This window comes from Rousettus aegyptiacus, unplaced genomic scaffold (assembly GCF_014176215.1).
Source record: "Rousettus aegyptiacus isolate mRouAeg1 unplaced genomic scaffold, mRouAeg1.p scaffold_m13_p_1, whole genome shotgun sequence".
Taxonomy (NCBI): Eukaryota; Metazoa; Chordata; class Mammalia; order Chiroptera; family Pteropodidae; genus Rousettus; species Rousettus aegyptiacus.
In genome coordinates this window covers 181316850-181333745 of record NW_023416284.1, presented here as the reverse complement: position 1 = coordinate 181333745, position 16896 = coordinate 181316850, and the positions used below count along the sequence as shown (strand labels likewise).

General features: G+C 51.0%; 1 protein-coding gene across 1 annotated transcript in view; it reads left to right on the top strand.

Annotated features, from left to right (window-relative positions):
- Window positions 1-16896, top strand: part of AGPAT4 (1-acylglycerol-3-phosphate O-acyltransferase 4) — an 87719-nt gene that overhangs the window by 18441 nt on the left and 52382 nt on the right. The window contains exon 2 of the mRNA XM_016152745.2: window positions 13595-13858. Coding sequence (XP_016008231.2) covers window positions 13681-13858 — 178 coding nt within the window. The 5' untranslated portion in view covers window positions 13595-13680. The remainder of the gene's footprint in view (window positions 1-13594; window positions 13859-16896) is intronic.

Genomic DNA, 16896 nt, shown 5'->3' with positions numbered 1-16896 from the left:
TTTTATATGTTTTCTATATTAAAAATATTTCAGAAATTTAAGAAAAGTTTGATGACTCATCATCTGGAATACTCCCTAAACAAAGAGATACATTTTTTATCTTATAAAAGCTGTTATCGTTGACGTTGTTTATTGTAAACATCTGTTCGCCACTAACTATGCTTAATTATTGTTGGCCTTCTGGCTCTCCTGAGTCTCTCTCTTCCAATTTAAATATTTATTCAGAGACGAGTTCTCAGAGGGACCGAAATTACTGAGGCTTTTTCTCAATATTTTGTAGTCACTTTCTACTTATTCGTTTATAATTATTTATAACTCTTTCTAATTCCTTGATGATAGATTTGGTTCCTGATACTGAAGGAGCTCCGATCCTAAAAGCAGAGGCAACATTAAAGTCTGTTTTAGTCAAGACACAAAGAATCCATTGGGTGTGTAAAAGAATTCCTCGAAGTTTGGGAATTCACGGGCCAAACTTTTACTGACTGTGACCAAAAATACCCATCAAACATCTGAATTGGAAAGAGAGCCCCCCATCCCCGCTGCCAGAACTGAGTCTCTGCTGCTGCCCACGGCCCCCTCAGTTTACCCTGTGTCTCGGGCCTTCCCTCCTTCAGCAGAAAGTGGCCCAGGGCCTCCGGCGGCTGTGTGTCTCCTCTCTTCCCACGGGCACTCTGTCCCTTGGTTCTCGAGAGGCACCAGTTAGGAAGACAACTAAACCCCCTCGCTGTTGCCCAGTTCTATTTCCTAATCTCCGATCAGTAACGTGCCCCCGTTAAACACCTGAACTGCTTCTCCTCCCTGCTTTACGCCTTCCCCCGCAGAAGCCGTCCCACAGCAAACCCAGTGACATGCTTGTGAGTGTCGGGAGCACGTCTCCACTGAGAGGGACGAGTCAGGTTCAGGGGGCGGCTCCTGCATCCACCTGGCTTTCCCTCATCTCACTGAGGTCCTATCAGCATGAACGTGGTTCTCAGGTGAAGCTCCTCCTGACTTCCGGCTCCTTAAGCGGGATTGAGGAAGGCTGATTTGCAATACACAGAATCATCTTACTTCCCCTGGGAGAGGAGACTGTCAGGTGGGAGAGCCAAGGGAAGGGAGGAGGAGCTCAGAGCGCTTTGGTGATTTGCTCTGTCCCTAATCACCTGAGCCGTGGGGCTGGTCACCTGATTCTCTAGATGCCAGATTTTTATTTATAAAATGAGCAGTTAGACTATTGATCCCCACGGCTCATTTCTTCACTGTTGATTGGTATTTAATGCATGGAATTATAGCATGAACTAATGGAGTAGGGAAGGATCTTTCAATAAATGCCTTGGAATACAGCTGGTAAAATATTTGGAAATAAGTTAATTTAAATCCTCACAGAACATCATAGCCAAAAACAAATGTCAGGTCAAATAGTTAAAAATAAAACTATTTATGGAAAAACTAGATGGAATAAATGAATAGTTTTCTGCAGAACAGAAAAGGTAGAAAGACCTTTCTAAACCTAGACTTTATGAAAGACATCACAGTTCTTCACAATAATTCAAAACTCTGATAAGCTGAAAATTAAAGCACATCAACCGCAAAAGTTGATCACTCTAGATGGAACAGGAAAGGTACGATTCTGTTTAATATGCGAGGGGCTCATGCGAATCGATAAGCAAGAGAGAGTAGGTGATAGATAAAATGATGTCTTTTTATAAATAAATAATATAGATAGATACAGATATAGAGAGGGAAAAAGATAAGGTAAAATAACAAGGAAAAAGCAATAATTCAATAAGTGTTTAAAAATATCCAGCTTCGCTTATTACCCCCCCGAAATGCAAATTAAAAGTGTGATACCACTTTTAATGTATAAAGAGTTCATCTTTTTTTTTTTTTAATTTAAATGAGAATTTTTATTGCTACACACATGTGATGAAATGGGTATTTTTGCATATTGCTGGTCAGAACGTAAAAAGCTACAAATCTTATGGAAAGTAATTTGGTGATATTTACCAGATGCCTTAAAATGTTTGTTCCTTGAAGCCAGAAATCCTGTATTCAGGAATTTTTTCTAAATAAATGACCCAAAATTCAGGAGAAAAAAAGCTTTATGCTTCAAATTGGTAATCATTGCATTTATTATTGAAAAGGAAAAAAAGAAAAGCCTAAATATAAAATGAGACATGATAATTACGATATGTCCAGTATAACTAATAGAATATTTTTAGTGATGTTGAAAATGATCTTACTAAAGGTTAAGAAAAGGACATTTAAAATTGATTTAACATGAGATCTTAGCTATATTTAAAAATGTTTAAAAAGCTTCTGTAATGGCTTTACTAGCAAGTGGGGGGGGGGAGGTGGAGGGAAAGCCCATGCATTCACCAAAGACTGGGAAAAAATAAAAATGGACCAAACTGTCGGTGGCCATTACAGGTGCTATAATTTCTGTATTTGAGAACATCCAAGTTTTATATAATGAATGTAAAATACTGTTATAATGGAGGGAAGTTACCTTTAAAAATATCCGTGACTTGGGCTAAGTGACTTACACAGTGAGTATAGTTCCCTTTACTTTTTCCAGATTTCTTTATTTAAAAGAAAAAAAAAAAGTCAACTCCGTCCCCCAGCCAACGTCTGAGCCGCCCTCCTGGGGTGCGAGTGGGTGATCTGGTTTCACTCTGGTTATATTCCTGTCGGGCCGGTATGTCGCCCCGTGTACTTTCCGTGCTGGTAGGGGGCCGATGTGCCTGGTCACACGGCGTGAGGGTTGGAGAGAGGGCTGGAGGGAGCAAAAAAAAAAAGGTGGGTCACCCGCCCGGCGCTCAGTGTGATGGGGAAGCAGCCTAGGGTTTTGCCAATTCGTGTTATCACGTTCACGGGGCGTTTTTGACCGTAGAGTTAACGGTATAGAAATAAAATGTATTCGATCATCTAGAGGTTCAGGTGGAATTGACATTTATTGAGCATTTATTTACCCCGTAAGACGTGGAAGGAATGGGGTTGTGTCCTGGGCTTTGGGTTCCTGGGCGTGGAACTGCCCCACATGAACACAGAGAGGGGCTCCGTGGGAACCCCCGTGCTTACATTCGGAGGTCGGATGCAATGGTGTGACTATACCACTAACGCTATAACAATACGTATAAATCAATGAACGTTTAACTTAAGGGGTGGATGGGCAGCCTCGTGGACAGACCACCTAATGAAGGAACGAAGTTCCCAATGGATGAATGAACGTTTGCATGAATCCAAGGACACCTGTCCTGGAGTCTGCTGAATGTGAATGCTTCGACCAGGCATCCTCTGATCCCGGACTTCGTGACTAATGCAGACCAAGAAAGAGGAAGAGAGACGATCCTGCGTCGTGTTTTGTCACGCCGTTATTAATGAAACTTTTCGAGGAACGGCCGGTCTGCCTGGCCCCACACGCGTTGTTCATCTCCGAGGACTTTAGCGCTCTGCGGTCGCGTTTCAGGCCTCTCGAGAAACAAGGATGCTGTAAGTCAACTTATTTTGGGCACTCGCAGCCAGCAACTCTGTCTTCCATTAATGATTCATGTCCGGAAAGCATCGAAGTGCATTTGTTTTCTAATAAGTCTCTCTTCGGGTCCATTATGCATGAATCAAGTCAGGGAAGTCGCCTGGGTTCATTGGCACGCCTGTGTGAAAATCAAGGACATAAGAGATCGTAAATCTAACCCTATTGATCTCCTGCCTCCCCCACTCTCCTTGGCAGATGATAAGGATGGGCAAGAACAGGGTCCCTGAGAACTCGGGGGTCAAGGGCACATAACAGACAATGAGGAGGATGGAGATGGACCCGCTGGAGAGAAAAGGGCCCAGTGACTGAACCAACAGAGTGCTGCCTCGGTGACCACCCTGGCGGGGGTACCACTCCCGCGTCCATGAACCAGAGCTCTGCGGCTGAGGACATGCACCTGGGTGGCCCCATTTCCCGCCTTCTGAGCCATGGAATCGGGAGTGGGCACGGCTGGCCCAGCATGTGGCCAGCAGAGCCCGCGGCGGTCTCCCGTCACCCTGGTGAGGTCGGTACATCTGTCGGGTTCTCCTGCTGACCAGTGAGGACGCTGAGATTTTCTGGAGGCCAAGGGACCAAGCTGATATGGACACGGATGGTCAAAGTGGAGCCTAGACCCTCGACTCCGCACTGGGGCTGCCCCTCCAGTGCTGGGAGAATCACAGTTTCTAGGTTCCCAAGCCCTGCGGGCACGCGCCCTTGAAAAATGCGTTCCCAGTGGACTTAACCCCCTAGCCTGCACCTGCCCCGGGGCGGCCGCTGTGTCCAAGGGCATCTGTGCCCGCGTGCTTTGCTCACGTGGTTACGATCACTCCACATCCTCTTGGTTTTACGAGCTAGCCTATCTCTGATGCTCAGAGCTGGCGGCTTAGCCACTTGTTCGAGGCTGGTGACCCTGCTCACGGACGGCATTTTGTCCTGTGAGTTGTGACACAGGGTCACACTCACAATGGAGCCGTCGCCCCAGACGAGGTGCGCAAGGCCAGGATGAAGGAACGGGCTGGTGCGAGCTCATCAGTGTTCCCCGGGAAACGACGCGGAGAGCGCCCCATGTGTCCCCCGTCTCCTGGCCGGCCCTGCACAGACTCGGGGGGCGGAGCCCGCTTAGAGATTAGAGCTCCTCAATATGGAGAGGGTTTGAGCTGTACCCCTCACCCCAATGGGTCCTGAACATGAAAATATTAAATGGTAACATAAGCTCAAAGGGTGTATTCTGAAATAGGAAAGATCAGATTTGATGACAAAAGTCGAGGTGCTGTGATTTCCTGGCGGCTAAGCACGTGTCTGTCTGCACCCCGAAGCTGGCCCAGCGTCACCCCGGCCCGGGCAGCTTCCCTGCGGGTTCGTGCATCCTCCACGCCGCTGGAGCCGTGTCCTCGGCTTTTCCGGAAGGCTGTCGGCGGCCGGGGCAGCACCGGTGCGGTCACCGGGCACTGAGCGGTGACGGGTGGGGCATTTTCCACACCAGTTTTCGCCTCTTGTCCACGAGGTGAGCACAGAGCCCATATCGTGTGTCCGGCTCATTTCTTCTGCGCGGTTTCTGTAGGGAACGGAACGGTGTCATCCATCATCGTGAGGACAGCCCCAGAACCAGCGACTCTGAACCACCTGGCTTTAGAAACGAAATGGGGACCTGCCTCATCGCTTAACTGGAGCTTGTGAGTAGACTTAGGCAGTCGTATAAGTCACTTCGGCTCAGGGGTACCCTGGATTGTGTAGATGTCAGAAAGAAAGAAAAAAAAATTGTCCAAATGAGGAAAATCTTATCAAAACCAAAGAAACTGATCATGAGAGCCACTAGCTGAAAGGTTAGTAAGGAAAGATGGTAGGTGGTTTGCGGGGGGCCATGAGGGCAGCACTGGGGGGCGGGGAGACATGCCGTGAGCAGCCGGGGTGCAGGCAGGGCTAGGGGTCCTTCGTGCAAGTTCGAGCTAGACGTGTCCTGTGCATTCACGCATGCAATCGTCAGGCCCCTCCCGGGGGGCAGGCTTGTTCCCTCCATTAAGCAGGTGCAGAAACGGAGGCTCGGAGATGCTAGTTACTTGCCCAAGGTCACACGGATAAGGACCGGGGGGTCAAATCTAGCATCTGCCCGCAGCGTCGCCACACGGCTCGGTCACGGCCCGTGTGGGCAGGAGAGAGGCGGGCGCTGCGGTAAGGCCTGACCATGTCGCCCCGGAGTTGGGGGGCCGGGAGCCGGAGGCGGTTTCTGTCCTGCGTCAAGCTCTCGGTTCTGTTTCTGGTGCCGGCTGGTACGCGTCTGCCCCCTGCCGGCTCCCGCAGGCCAGAGCCGGTCTCAGGCCGCTTCCCGCGCTTGGCCGGACCCGAGGGGGCAGTGGCCCCTTTGTGTCCCTCGGCTTCCATGTATCTCCAGCCTTCGCAGGGATATTCCCGAACCGAGGGCGGCTGCGACTCAACTCGGCCTCTGCCTGGTCTGCCTGCCGTGTTGGGAAGCGTTCATCACTCGTGGAAGACATTCATTTAAAGCAGAAATGTGCACGCTTTCCCATTGGGGAGATTAATTTCCCTCATATCACTTGAGTTTTTCATTTCGTGATATTGGACTTTTATCAGGACTTAATAAGAAATTTTTGGAAACTTCCCCAGACTGAACATAACTTAAAAACATATTTCCACCAAGTGTCAGCCGGCCCCGTGGGCCGCATAATGCTGTGAGGCCAGAGCCCCCGCTCCCGGAGATTGTGGGGGGCTGGGTTGGGCTTTGGGTGGGTAACGGGTAGTCTTGGGAGGAGGGTGTGACAAGCCTCTGTAGGATTCACCAGGAGAACCCGCGATCACCCCGACAGTCACGACAGGGACCATTCCTGAACGGAATACAGGAGGGTCCCGTGAGGGCCCGAGTTCCCGTGACGTCTCCCTAACGCGGCTTCCTGTCTCGCGAGCAGCAGAATAGCAGTCAGGAGCTGGGCCCGGGCCTCAGGCGTTTCCTCGCTGTCTGCCCGTCCTACGTCCCCTCGTCTAAGCCTCAGAGTCCCATCTGCACAACGAGGCCTGTGACGTGGGCTTCGGGGACAGTTACAGGGATAATGCGCGTAAGCGTTCAGCACTCTGGCCCTGGCGCCCGGCTTACTGCTCGGGAAACCTGATGTTTACATATTAATCTCGTAGCTGTTAGAGCCACGAAGGCTTTAGAGAAAACCTAATTTAATTTCCTTCCACCTTTGTTTTGTTTTTTTAAGATGGGAGAAGGTATCTAGGTTGTGTCTGTCTGCATCTTCCTCTGAGTTTCGGTTTCCTTGGACTAGACGTAAAAGCCCTTCAGAATTTGGTTTTCTCTTCCAAACTACTCAGAACCAACTATTAGACATAAACTTAGACTCCTCGGCCTTCTATAGACTTAAGTTTTTATCGTCCTAAGATCAGATTTTGGAGAGAGGCTCAGGGTTATTTGTTAGAGGACGTAATGAGAAAGTCGAGCGTGATTTATGAATTCTCCGGAGTCTGGTTAGTTTTAACGGACATCATGTACTGTACACGTTGGACCAAGGACAGTTCCATAAAATTTTTAAGGAAGCTAATTTTATATAGGCTTCCGCCAAGCCATTAGACAATGATGATTTTTTAATCGGGGAATATTTTAGTTAGAAAATATATGGTCCCAGAGACAGTTCGGGTCAGTCTGGAACTCTCTCTCTCCTGTTCTGCTTTGGGCCTTGGGCCAGTCCGACTCTCAAGAATCCCAAAAGGAAATGAATCCTCTTTGTCAGGACTAGGTGGGTATAAGCAGCTGCCTCAGGTCCCACAAGTGAGCTGCTTGTCGGAAAAAGAAATTCTAACCCTAAAGAAAAGTTTGAATTGTTTATTATGAGCCAAGGCCTTGGGGGCCGGTCCCGGAAGCAGAATCTCGACAGACCGAGAGGAGCAGTTTTGCAGTTTTATGCGTTGGAGCTGAAGGAGGAGACAGCAGGAGGGTCACATGAAACACATTGATGGCAGATTGCGGGGGTGGAGAAAGGGAAGCGAAGTCCCCGAGAAGTGCCCAGGACCGAGTAACGAGCAGAACGGAGACGCGGACTTCCTCCCCGATATGGTGGGTGCAGGACGGTTCGGCTCTCGCCGTCGACGGAGGGCTGCAGGGAATGTGGGGTTCCTGCCTGGTACCGGGGTCTGGAGGAGAAATCACTGGGACATGTTAAGTGTGTGATTCTAGATGCACAAAAGCGAGGGGCGGGGCTCGTTCAAAGCAGAGCTTCCTCTGTCCTGCAGACCATCGGTCGGAAGGGACCTCCTTCCATCGCCTGCTCACCTAGGGTTTTTATTGTCTGAAGACGGAACGCCCCGTGTGGTTGGTTACTTTTAGTGCTGAGCCTGTGTGGCTTGCTGAGATGGCCTCTTTGTGTTCACGCCCTCTCCGAGAGGTTTTTCTAAATTCATTCAACCCAGTGTGGAACCTGAGCTCCGAATGCTCCCAGGCCGGGACGCCACGTGACTCGTTTTGCTCGGGGCTGCATCTCTGTCCCTGGGCATGCTCCACCCTCCAGACCAAAAACACTGGTCTGGAGACAGCATTCGCCATCGGCCCTGCTTTCTGCCACGCTCCCCTCTGGGCCAAGCACTGCAGAGCTTTTGTTCTCCGCATGTGGTTAGCCTCGCCCCTTCGGGAGCCTTCTCTGTAGACGCGAGCTGAGGAGGAGGGTGGAGCTGGATCCCCTGGTCGCTGAGGAGGGAGCCCTGGCAACAAAGGAAGAGCCGGGGGTGTGAGGGCATCAGTTTTCTCGCCCGGAATGCGAGAGCCTTCCGTTTGTGGAGGGTCCGGAGCTCACCTGCTCGCTTTCCTCCTGAGGGCGTCGATGCCAAAGTGCTGGGCGGGCTGAGCTCAGACTCCAGGTGGGCCGACAGTGCGTGTGTGCGTGAGCGTGCGTGTGTGTGCATGCATGTGTGTGTGACTGCTCGTTCTGCTTTTGGTAAGGCTTTCTTTTCTTCCGGGATTTGTTCTATACTTGATTTGACAGTTGTGATGTATATATACAGATATGACATATATATATATCTATATCATATATATATAAAAGATGTCTTTACCTCTTGATATCGTTATGAAATTTTGTCTATTTTATCACAAACTTATTACAGTGTGACCTTATTCATTCAATTTATTCACTCAGTCGTGTGGGGTTCTCAGAATTAGCTTTATGGTTTCCTCATGTCGGAAATACAACCCGTTTCTAATTTTGGGTGCTTATAAATAACGCTTGTTGACTATCTTTGTGCAGAGAGAATTTTCTAAAAGCTAAACTTGTCCTCGGGAGGGGCCGTCAGAAGCTGGTGCACGAGACAGTCGTGTGGCGCTGTCAGAGGTATTTTAACGTCGAATCGCTTTCTAGGTGGCCGGAGCAAGGCCGACCCTGTTCCTCGTCTCGCTCGGCGTGGACAGTTATTGTTTTAAGTTTGGAATGTAAAAAATAGTGTCGTTTCGACTTGCATTTCCTGTTATTGCTTTCATCCTTCGTGACGTGTTCTGGCGTCTCGGGTGAAAACTAAATAAGGGGTCGTCTTAATTTCAGTGATGATACTAAATCCGTCATGAGTAGTGTTTTAGCAGTTACGCTTAGATCGATCTCTTTGGAGGAAAGCTTTTGCTTCTTCTAAAACCCTGATCTGGTTTGGCACTTGTCATGTGAATGTAAAAACCCAACCGACCACCCAAGGAAACCTTGAAAAGCCCGCCCGGGGGAGGGCTCATCTCGTCCCAGGGTTTTAGTCTCTCTCGGGGAATGACCGAAGCCCGTGCTCATTCAGTACCTTCAGAGCGCTGACGAAGGCAGAGCGTGTCCGTCTGAACTGAGGTCCTGCGTGTCGCCTAACACAGTGCTTTCTGCCGAAGCGCCGCGAGTCTGTTTAGAGCGGGTGCAGCTCGAGTCCCCCAGCGGGGAGACCACGAGCTTCTCTCACGTGCTTCTGTCTCCACCGCCGGGGGCTTCGCGGCCGGGGCGCCTGCCACCTTGCCACACAGACTCCCGCACCGCGGAGCGGTGAGTGCGCGTCCGCGCGGCTGCACGCGGGTGTGTGCCGGTGTGTGCCACACGCGTGGCTCCCGGAGGCGTCCTGCCGGCTTCCGTTTGCACGTGCTCTGAAGTCCGCGTCATCGTCACCACGCTTTGGAAAGGCTGTCCCAGGGTGAGGAGGGCGAGTTTTTGTGAACGCACCGTTTCCTGTTTCTGAGTCATTAGCGGGAAAGTATAGGATAGAATTAAAGCGCACGGGGGAGGAAATGTTTTAACACGCCTGAAGGTATTTTACGGAAGACGTCAGGCTCTGGATAGGTGGTGAGCAGGAAGACTGAGTCAGTTTGCATCTCATCGGCTTTCCCAGAAGCATCGACGTATTATATCTTAGCTGCTCCTTCTCTACCTCCTGCGTGATCGAAAAATTCCGCCATTAATTTGCACACCCCCCATGGTCCAGGCGCAGTGTTAAGTGTTGCAAAGCTTCCTTACACTTGATCCTCTCAGCAGCTTCATGTTGAAGGTTCTGGTTGCACAGACGAGGAAGCCAAGGGCTGTGGAAGCTAAGTGACGTCCGTGCTGTAAGGTGGCCAAGCCTGGGTCTCTGGCCAGAGACGCGTGACTCGAAACCTCCATCCGTCATTCCTATCCTCTGACAGCTGTGCTCGGTCTCCCCTCACAAATGACAGTGCTTGGATTCAAGGCGGCCTCAGGTCACCCTCACGTTTTCGAATTCCTCTCGTCTGTTGCTGACAGGCTGGATTATCACCTTTCCGCTCACGCGACAGGGTGTGCCAAGCCTGCTTTGGTGTCAGGTGTGCAAGCAGTGTACTCATTCTCCATCGGAGACCTGCAGGTGCCTCCCCTTCTTCATCACACGCTCTCCAACATCTGACCCCGCCTAACCGCAAGGGAGGGAGGCTGGGAATGGTCCATCCGGTTCTGTGACCGGGAGACGGACGATCTCATTCTCATTATGGAAGAGAATAATGAAGCGAAAGAAGGAAAGAGAAACCACCATCCTCCTCCCACCAAAACGTAGCCACTATGAATAGATAGCAATGAAAAGAAAGGGCCGTGGATGTGAATGGTCGCAATGCACGTTGCTTGACGACCCCTAGTCTTGTGTCTGTGGTAACATTTCTCCCTCAGATATTCTAATATTCGTCAAAGGCCTATGCGGGCTGGATTAACGCCTTGTCAACATGGTCATTCAATGTCCTCTGTGTGCGCTATCCCTAGGTATCTCCCGTTCTTGTATGAACAACTTATTTTTACATCCAAATGGGACACAGGGAGACTCCTTCCGCTGAGTAATTAATGCCTCCAACATTCATGAAATAGTTTGTTAAACAGCTGTGCATCAGTTTAAGGTAGACTCATAGCCAACAGTGTGCCCTAGACTGGCAGAGACTTTGTCGAACGACTAGTAAAATTCGAAATTTACTGAACCATCGGTACCTAGGAAATAAGGGGCATCTGGAGTGCATTATTTGCCTCGGACCTATTATGGTTTCTGGTAAACGGTTGCTTTTCATTTACGTTTACGATGTTGGTTTAATTTTCAGATGATGTACATAATACTAAGTTCATTAGATCAGATTGCACCTTTTGAAAAATTCGGATAATCTATCTAAATTGGGGTTTCTAGCATTTCTCCTGTTCTCTCCAATTTGAGGAAGTGAGTGCAGAACCAAATCAACCAAGGCCTGCCCGTGACGCCCCAAGCCTGGTCTGCGAACCCTCCTTGAACATCACCGGTATTACGTTAGACCCCTCCTTCATGCAGCTCTAGGAAGAATGTCGCCAGCTGGCATGGCGGACCTTTATCTTTTTGCAAGGAAAATAAAACTTACCTTTTCTTCATAATGCCCTGCTGCTGGCTGGACCCTGCGGAAGGGAGCGTTTGACCCCTGCACTCCTTGTCAGCCGAGCTCCACTTTTTAGTGTTAAGTCAGCATAGCAAAGGACTTTGTCAAACACTTTACAAACACTAGATCTCAGAAATGTAGTAAAGCATCAGATTTCTTTGGGCCAGATTGTCTGGAAGCATTTAGTGGCTAGCCCAGGGACCGTGAATAAAGTGCATGAATATTCAGCATCAGACTGTAAATGTTGCCACACGGCTGGGCGAGGTGTGTTCCTCCCACGAGGCCCCGCGAGCCACGCGCGCTGTGGGCGAGCCGCCGGCTCTAACGCCTGCTCCTTCGACAGAGTCTGGCTGTGTGGAAACTGGACGTGTCGTAAGGAGTCTGACTACCTGGAGGCGTCTGCGGGAAATGTGTCTGGGGAAGGTCAGGGCCCAGGGACGTGGTGCTTCAGCCCTGCAGAGTCCTGGCTCCATGCTGGGGCCAGGGCCCCTGGGGAGGACGGGTGTGTCCGCTGGCGTGAGTGGACTTCAGAGGAATCAGGCCAAAGGTTACTTTCAGTTCCCCTCCGGTCACAAATGTATAGAAGTCGGGCAGAGATACAGCGTGCCTTCCAGGATCCTAAGCAAATGTGAACGTTCTAGAAGGACGTGAACGTTCTAGAAGGACGCGCCTGGTGACGGTCCGAGTGCCCAAGACTATCCTCAGAGCCCACCCCGGTGGCCCGGGAGCCAGCCCCACGCCCCAACCCTGCCGCAGTTTATGATGATGAACATCACAGGGGCTGTACTCAGTCTTGCCCCGGGGTCGTTTCTGGGCTGCTCTGTGCAAGGGGGAGGTCTGAGCCTCTCCTCACACCGCGGGAGCAGCGCAGCCCACACACCGCTGCAGGAGGAAGAGCCCGCATCGCCACCGAGTCCTGGGACCAGTCACCTGCGGCGGCAGCCTGAGGCCAATCCGTCACCCGGCCTGTGGCTCGCATCCGTTTCTTATTCTGAAACGTGGGATAATAATAATAGCCCTCTCGCGGGATTCCTGTGAGGCTCGGTACGTGACGATATGTGTGAAACTGTTCTACAGATTTCTCAGGGCGTTATCAGTGGAGGTTGTAACGGAGCCTCGGCTCCCTCAGCTGCTGCCGGTAGGAAGTTGACGGAGCCCGAGCTGTCCTGGGCCGCTCGCAATGACCTCTCGCTTCCAGGACACCCCGGGCTGCCGCGCCCTCCCCTCCCCCAGAGTATTCGGACCTCGCGCATCTACGCTTCTCTTCGAAGGCTTTATTTGCCGAACCATAAGCTCATGCCGTTGTTTCATTTTGGGTTTGGAGACTGATCGTGGGATGTGAGTCCGGCCGCTATGCGTGTTTTGGATTTCCGATTTTGGAGCTCGCGCGTGCACACGCGCGCGGGTCGGGCCATCGCGGGGGCGGTCCTTCGCCTTCGTGGGTGGTCATTTGTGTTCCCTGCTCTCTCAGAGTTCGCCCCTGGTCTACCTTCATTAAACCATTCCACAAACGTTGTTTTTTGTTTTTAAAATTAAGTCCCGATTGTGTGCCAATGACTGTTCCGAGTGTCGAGGAAATACTGGGGACCCTCCAGATAATCGTGTGCCCTGGAAAGGTGGCAGTCCAGTGGGGGAAGGCGAGTGATTGAACAAGTAACAGCAGGGGGTACCAAGTGGCACCGTAGTACGGGACCCCTCCCATGCCGCCCCCCCCAATCCCGCCCGAGCCAGGTTCGAGCTCAGGGAAGTCTCATCAGAAGTGGCCTCTGAGCTGAGAGCCGGGGGATGAGATGGGGTTAGGTGGGGCATGGGTGAGGCCGTGTTGGCCGCAGGAGGACGACCCAGCAACACGGACTCTCTCCCGTGAGCACCTGCAGGGAGAGGAGCTGGCGAGACCGTGCACACGGGGAGGGGAGAGGGGTCGGGGCGCCAGCGGGCTGGGCCACACCTGAGTGCTGGAAGCCGTGAGGCCCCCGCAAGCCGCTTATCCTCTCAGGGTCCCGGTTCCTCCTCCGTGATGAGAGTAGCACCTCCCTCCCAGGGCGCTGGGGCAGTTTAAGGGGCTGAAACTGGGCCCAGCACGCCTAAGCACTGTATAAATATTTGCTAAATAAGAATAAATCCACCAACGCACGACCCGTTTTATCTCAAGGGCGTAGAGTTTTGCTTTTAAGGGTTTTTTATTTTCCTGACCGTAAAGGCGCGCACTGTTTTTCCCTAACGTGCAGCATTGGTCTGTGTTTCAGACGCGTCCCTGAGTCCCGGGTCGTCTTCGCTCTGGAAACGCTCGCCCACAGGTCTTGGCGGTCGCGGACCCCGGCCGCCGCCCACCATGGACCTGGCCGGGCTGCTGAAGTCCCAGTTCCTATGCCATCTCGTCTTCTGCTACGTGTTCATCGCCTCGGGGCTCATCGTAAACACCATCCAGCTCCTCACGCTCCTCCTCTGGCCCATTAACAAGCAGCTTTTCAGGAGGATCAACTGCCGGCTGTCCTACTGCGTCTCCAGCCGTAAGCAACTCACTCACAATCCTCTCCCTGCCTCCTCTCCGTGGCGGTGTGTCAGCCTCGGGGCTTTTAGGTAGTTCACTGGGCTTGCAATGCGTGCTGAGCTATGCATTTTTGTTTTGTTTCTGGTCATTTGGTTTGGGTTGAAAGTGTCTATTTATCCTCACTCTAGAAAAAAAATTGTGTGTGTGTGTTTATTTTTGAATGAGTAATGCCAGTAACACAAAATTTACCAGGCGTAGAGGGTGTACTATGAAAAGTAAATATGCATTCAGTCTTTTTCTTTAGTTTCTCTCCTTAGAAGCGATCGGCGTGAATGGTTTCTTAGTTATCCTTCCAGAAACAGCTTATGCATGGAAATATATGTCTGCATGGTTCTTACGTGTGTACATGGCTGCAAGTGAGTCTCTCTGTGAGAAGACACGTTATACATGCACACATTTAAAAAAACTAAATGGCAATATAAAATGGCTTCCTTTTTTCCTTAAACTTTTTTATTTTGCGGTAATTGTAGAATCAGATGCAGTTGTTTCAAATGGCTTAGAAATATCCTATGCACCCTTTAGCCAATGGTAACCTCTTGTATAACCACAGTATACTATCCCAACAAGAAAATTAACACTGACAGAATCCACCAAACGTAGTCAGATTTCTCCAGTTTTATATCACTCATCCGTGTGTGCGTGTGCGTGCGTGTGTGTATGTGTGTATAATTATACTATTTTAAACGTGATTAATTCAGCTGGCCTGAATTTCAAAAATGAAAATGAAAAAGACAAATCAGAATAATGGGATGTCCAGAGATGAGTTTTGCTTTTGATTGATCTTAAATCTATACTTCTTCTCAACAGTAGAAAATGCAGTGCGTCATTAGCAATTATGTATGTGTGGTGTGAGTATATTTTTACATGTGAGCTCTTTCAAATTAAGCCATTTAAAAATCTCAGCTCTCTTAGATTATGCCAAGAGTCCAAAATTATTGCCGTCTTTCTGAAACCTTTTAAACGAAGCAATCAAATTTGAATTTGAATGAAAACAATACAAGCTGCATACCGATCAAATGATCACTGTCGATCCAATCCGTTATTTTTTAAACCTCAAAATACCAACTTGTGAGGAGAAAAAAAAATGATAGAAACATCCTTATTCTTGGTTTCTTTCACCAACTCAGAACTCGCAAATATGTCTGCTAGTATTTCTGATTCAATTTGAGTTGTCTTGTATTAACATACTTTATATAAACATGGCTTGAAAATGTTGTTGAGATTATAAAACCAAGTTATAATGGCAAAAATGTATCTTTAGTCCGCGTGCTGATGGACCTTGGGTGCAGTCGCCCATTCAATGCAGTAGCTCGTCCGTCATGTAAGTTTCCTTGTCACATTTTTACTCTAACGCTGGCCTCTGGTGCTTGGGCATCTCCCATGGTCTTGAAAAGGGGCAGTTTGTCAGAGGCCTGGGAGATGGCCCAAACCTGCATTGTAGCTGAAAACAGAAGAGTTTGCATAACCAAGGGAAGGAGACGGTTGTCTTTTACCGTGATGTTTACTGTTAAAATGTTTTCTTTTACTACTCCAGCGATAGGCGTCCATTTAAACAAAACGTAAATTTAACAAAGCGGTGCCGAGGGCACTTTTCCTTGAAACCCAGTGCATGCATATTACACGCGCTCACCTGGGAAGAGTCCAAAATCCGTCGGTTTGGACCTCGCAATGATCTGTATTTGCACTGATGCGGCCCTCGTCCACGTCTGAAACAGATGGCTAGACACTGGCTTTCTCATCCGGAGTCAAGACACGAGAGATCGGGTCAGGACGGGGCTTCCTGAGAGCACCCCGTTTTGCTTTGGGGGGGTGGCGAGGACATACAGAGGTCGCGGCAGGATCACATCGAGGTCCTGCTGAGGGTGCTCAGCACCCCCACTCGCTCCCATTGCCCCGTGTGCGAAAGCTCCAGAAAGGCTCCAGCAGCTGGAGTCTGGTCCCCACTCTCTCTTTTAAGCTAATTTTCCTCCAGGCTCCGCCCCCTGCCCTGGCTTCCTCCGGCTCCCCTGGGTCCCCGGCCACCGTGCCTGGCCTCCGAGCTCTGTGTGGTTCCCACGTCTCCGCCTGCCACCTGGTTTTCCAGGGCCGTGTGGCTCGCGGTTTCCATGGCCGTCAGCCGCGCGCAGGTCGGCACTGCTTCCTGAACGGACCGGGCTGGTTTCTCGTGCAGCCCCCGCTGGTCGGGCTTCGACGCAGGGCCATCGCCCAAAGCGCGGACTGATTTGACTGTTCCCCCGTACTTCCTTCCTTCTGTCATCTCTCACTTGGAATTGAAGATCCCGCCTCCCACCCAGCCCACCCCGAAGCAGGGTGAAAACATAAAAAATAAAAACGAAAGTCCCCGCTCTGGGTCCCAGACGCTCCTGCGCAGTAGCAGCCTCCTTCCGTGGAGACCGGTTAGTGCAGGCGTGGCAGGTGCAGGTGAGGGCCAGGAGGGTCCTGCTGGGAGGCCGAGGGACGGGGACCAGGAGCCTTGGAGTAGGACAGGGAGGGGTGCAGAGCACCGGTTGCTCCGAGTGTGGCCACTGCCCCCGCCTACCCAGCAGTCGGACCCCAGATGTGGGGCACAGCATCAGGGAGCCTCAGGTGGAGGCAGAGAGGGAGGCGGCCTCCCTGGGGCTAGGAGGGAACTTCAGACGAGCAAAGAGCACCCTGGGAGCCGCCAGGACCTGTTCCTCGATGTCTGTGTCTGCCCTCCAAGGGGAAGCCGCTTACTGATGCGCTCGGCAGAGGATGGCACCTAATTTTCACTAAGCGGCAGGGACGCGGGGCTGCCCCGGGCTCCGTGCCTGCCGAGGCCGGCCTCTCCGTGCACCCCGTCCCTGCGGAGGACAGAGGGGAGCATGGCTGCCACGTCCTGGGGGCCCCAAGGGGTGTGGAATCCGTCTTGGAGCAGGACCGGGAGCAGGGCTCGTAAGCATTGCTGTGTCGTCACGACGTGAGGCCACGATTGGGTGTCCCCCATTAAACGAAAGCACGAGGCAGGTCGAGGGTGGC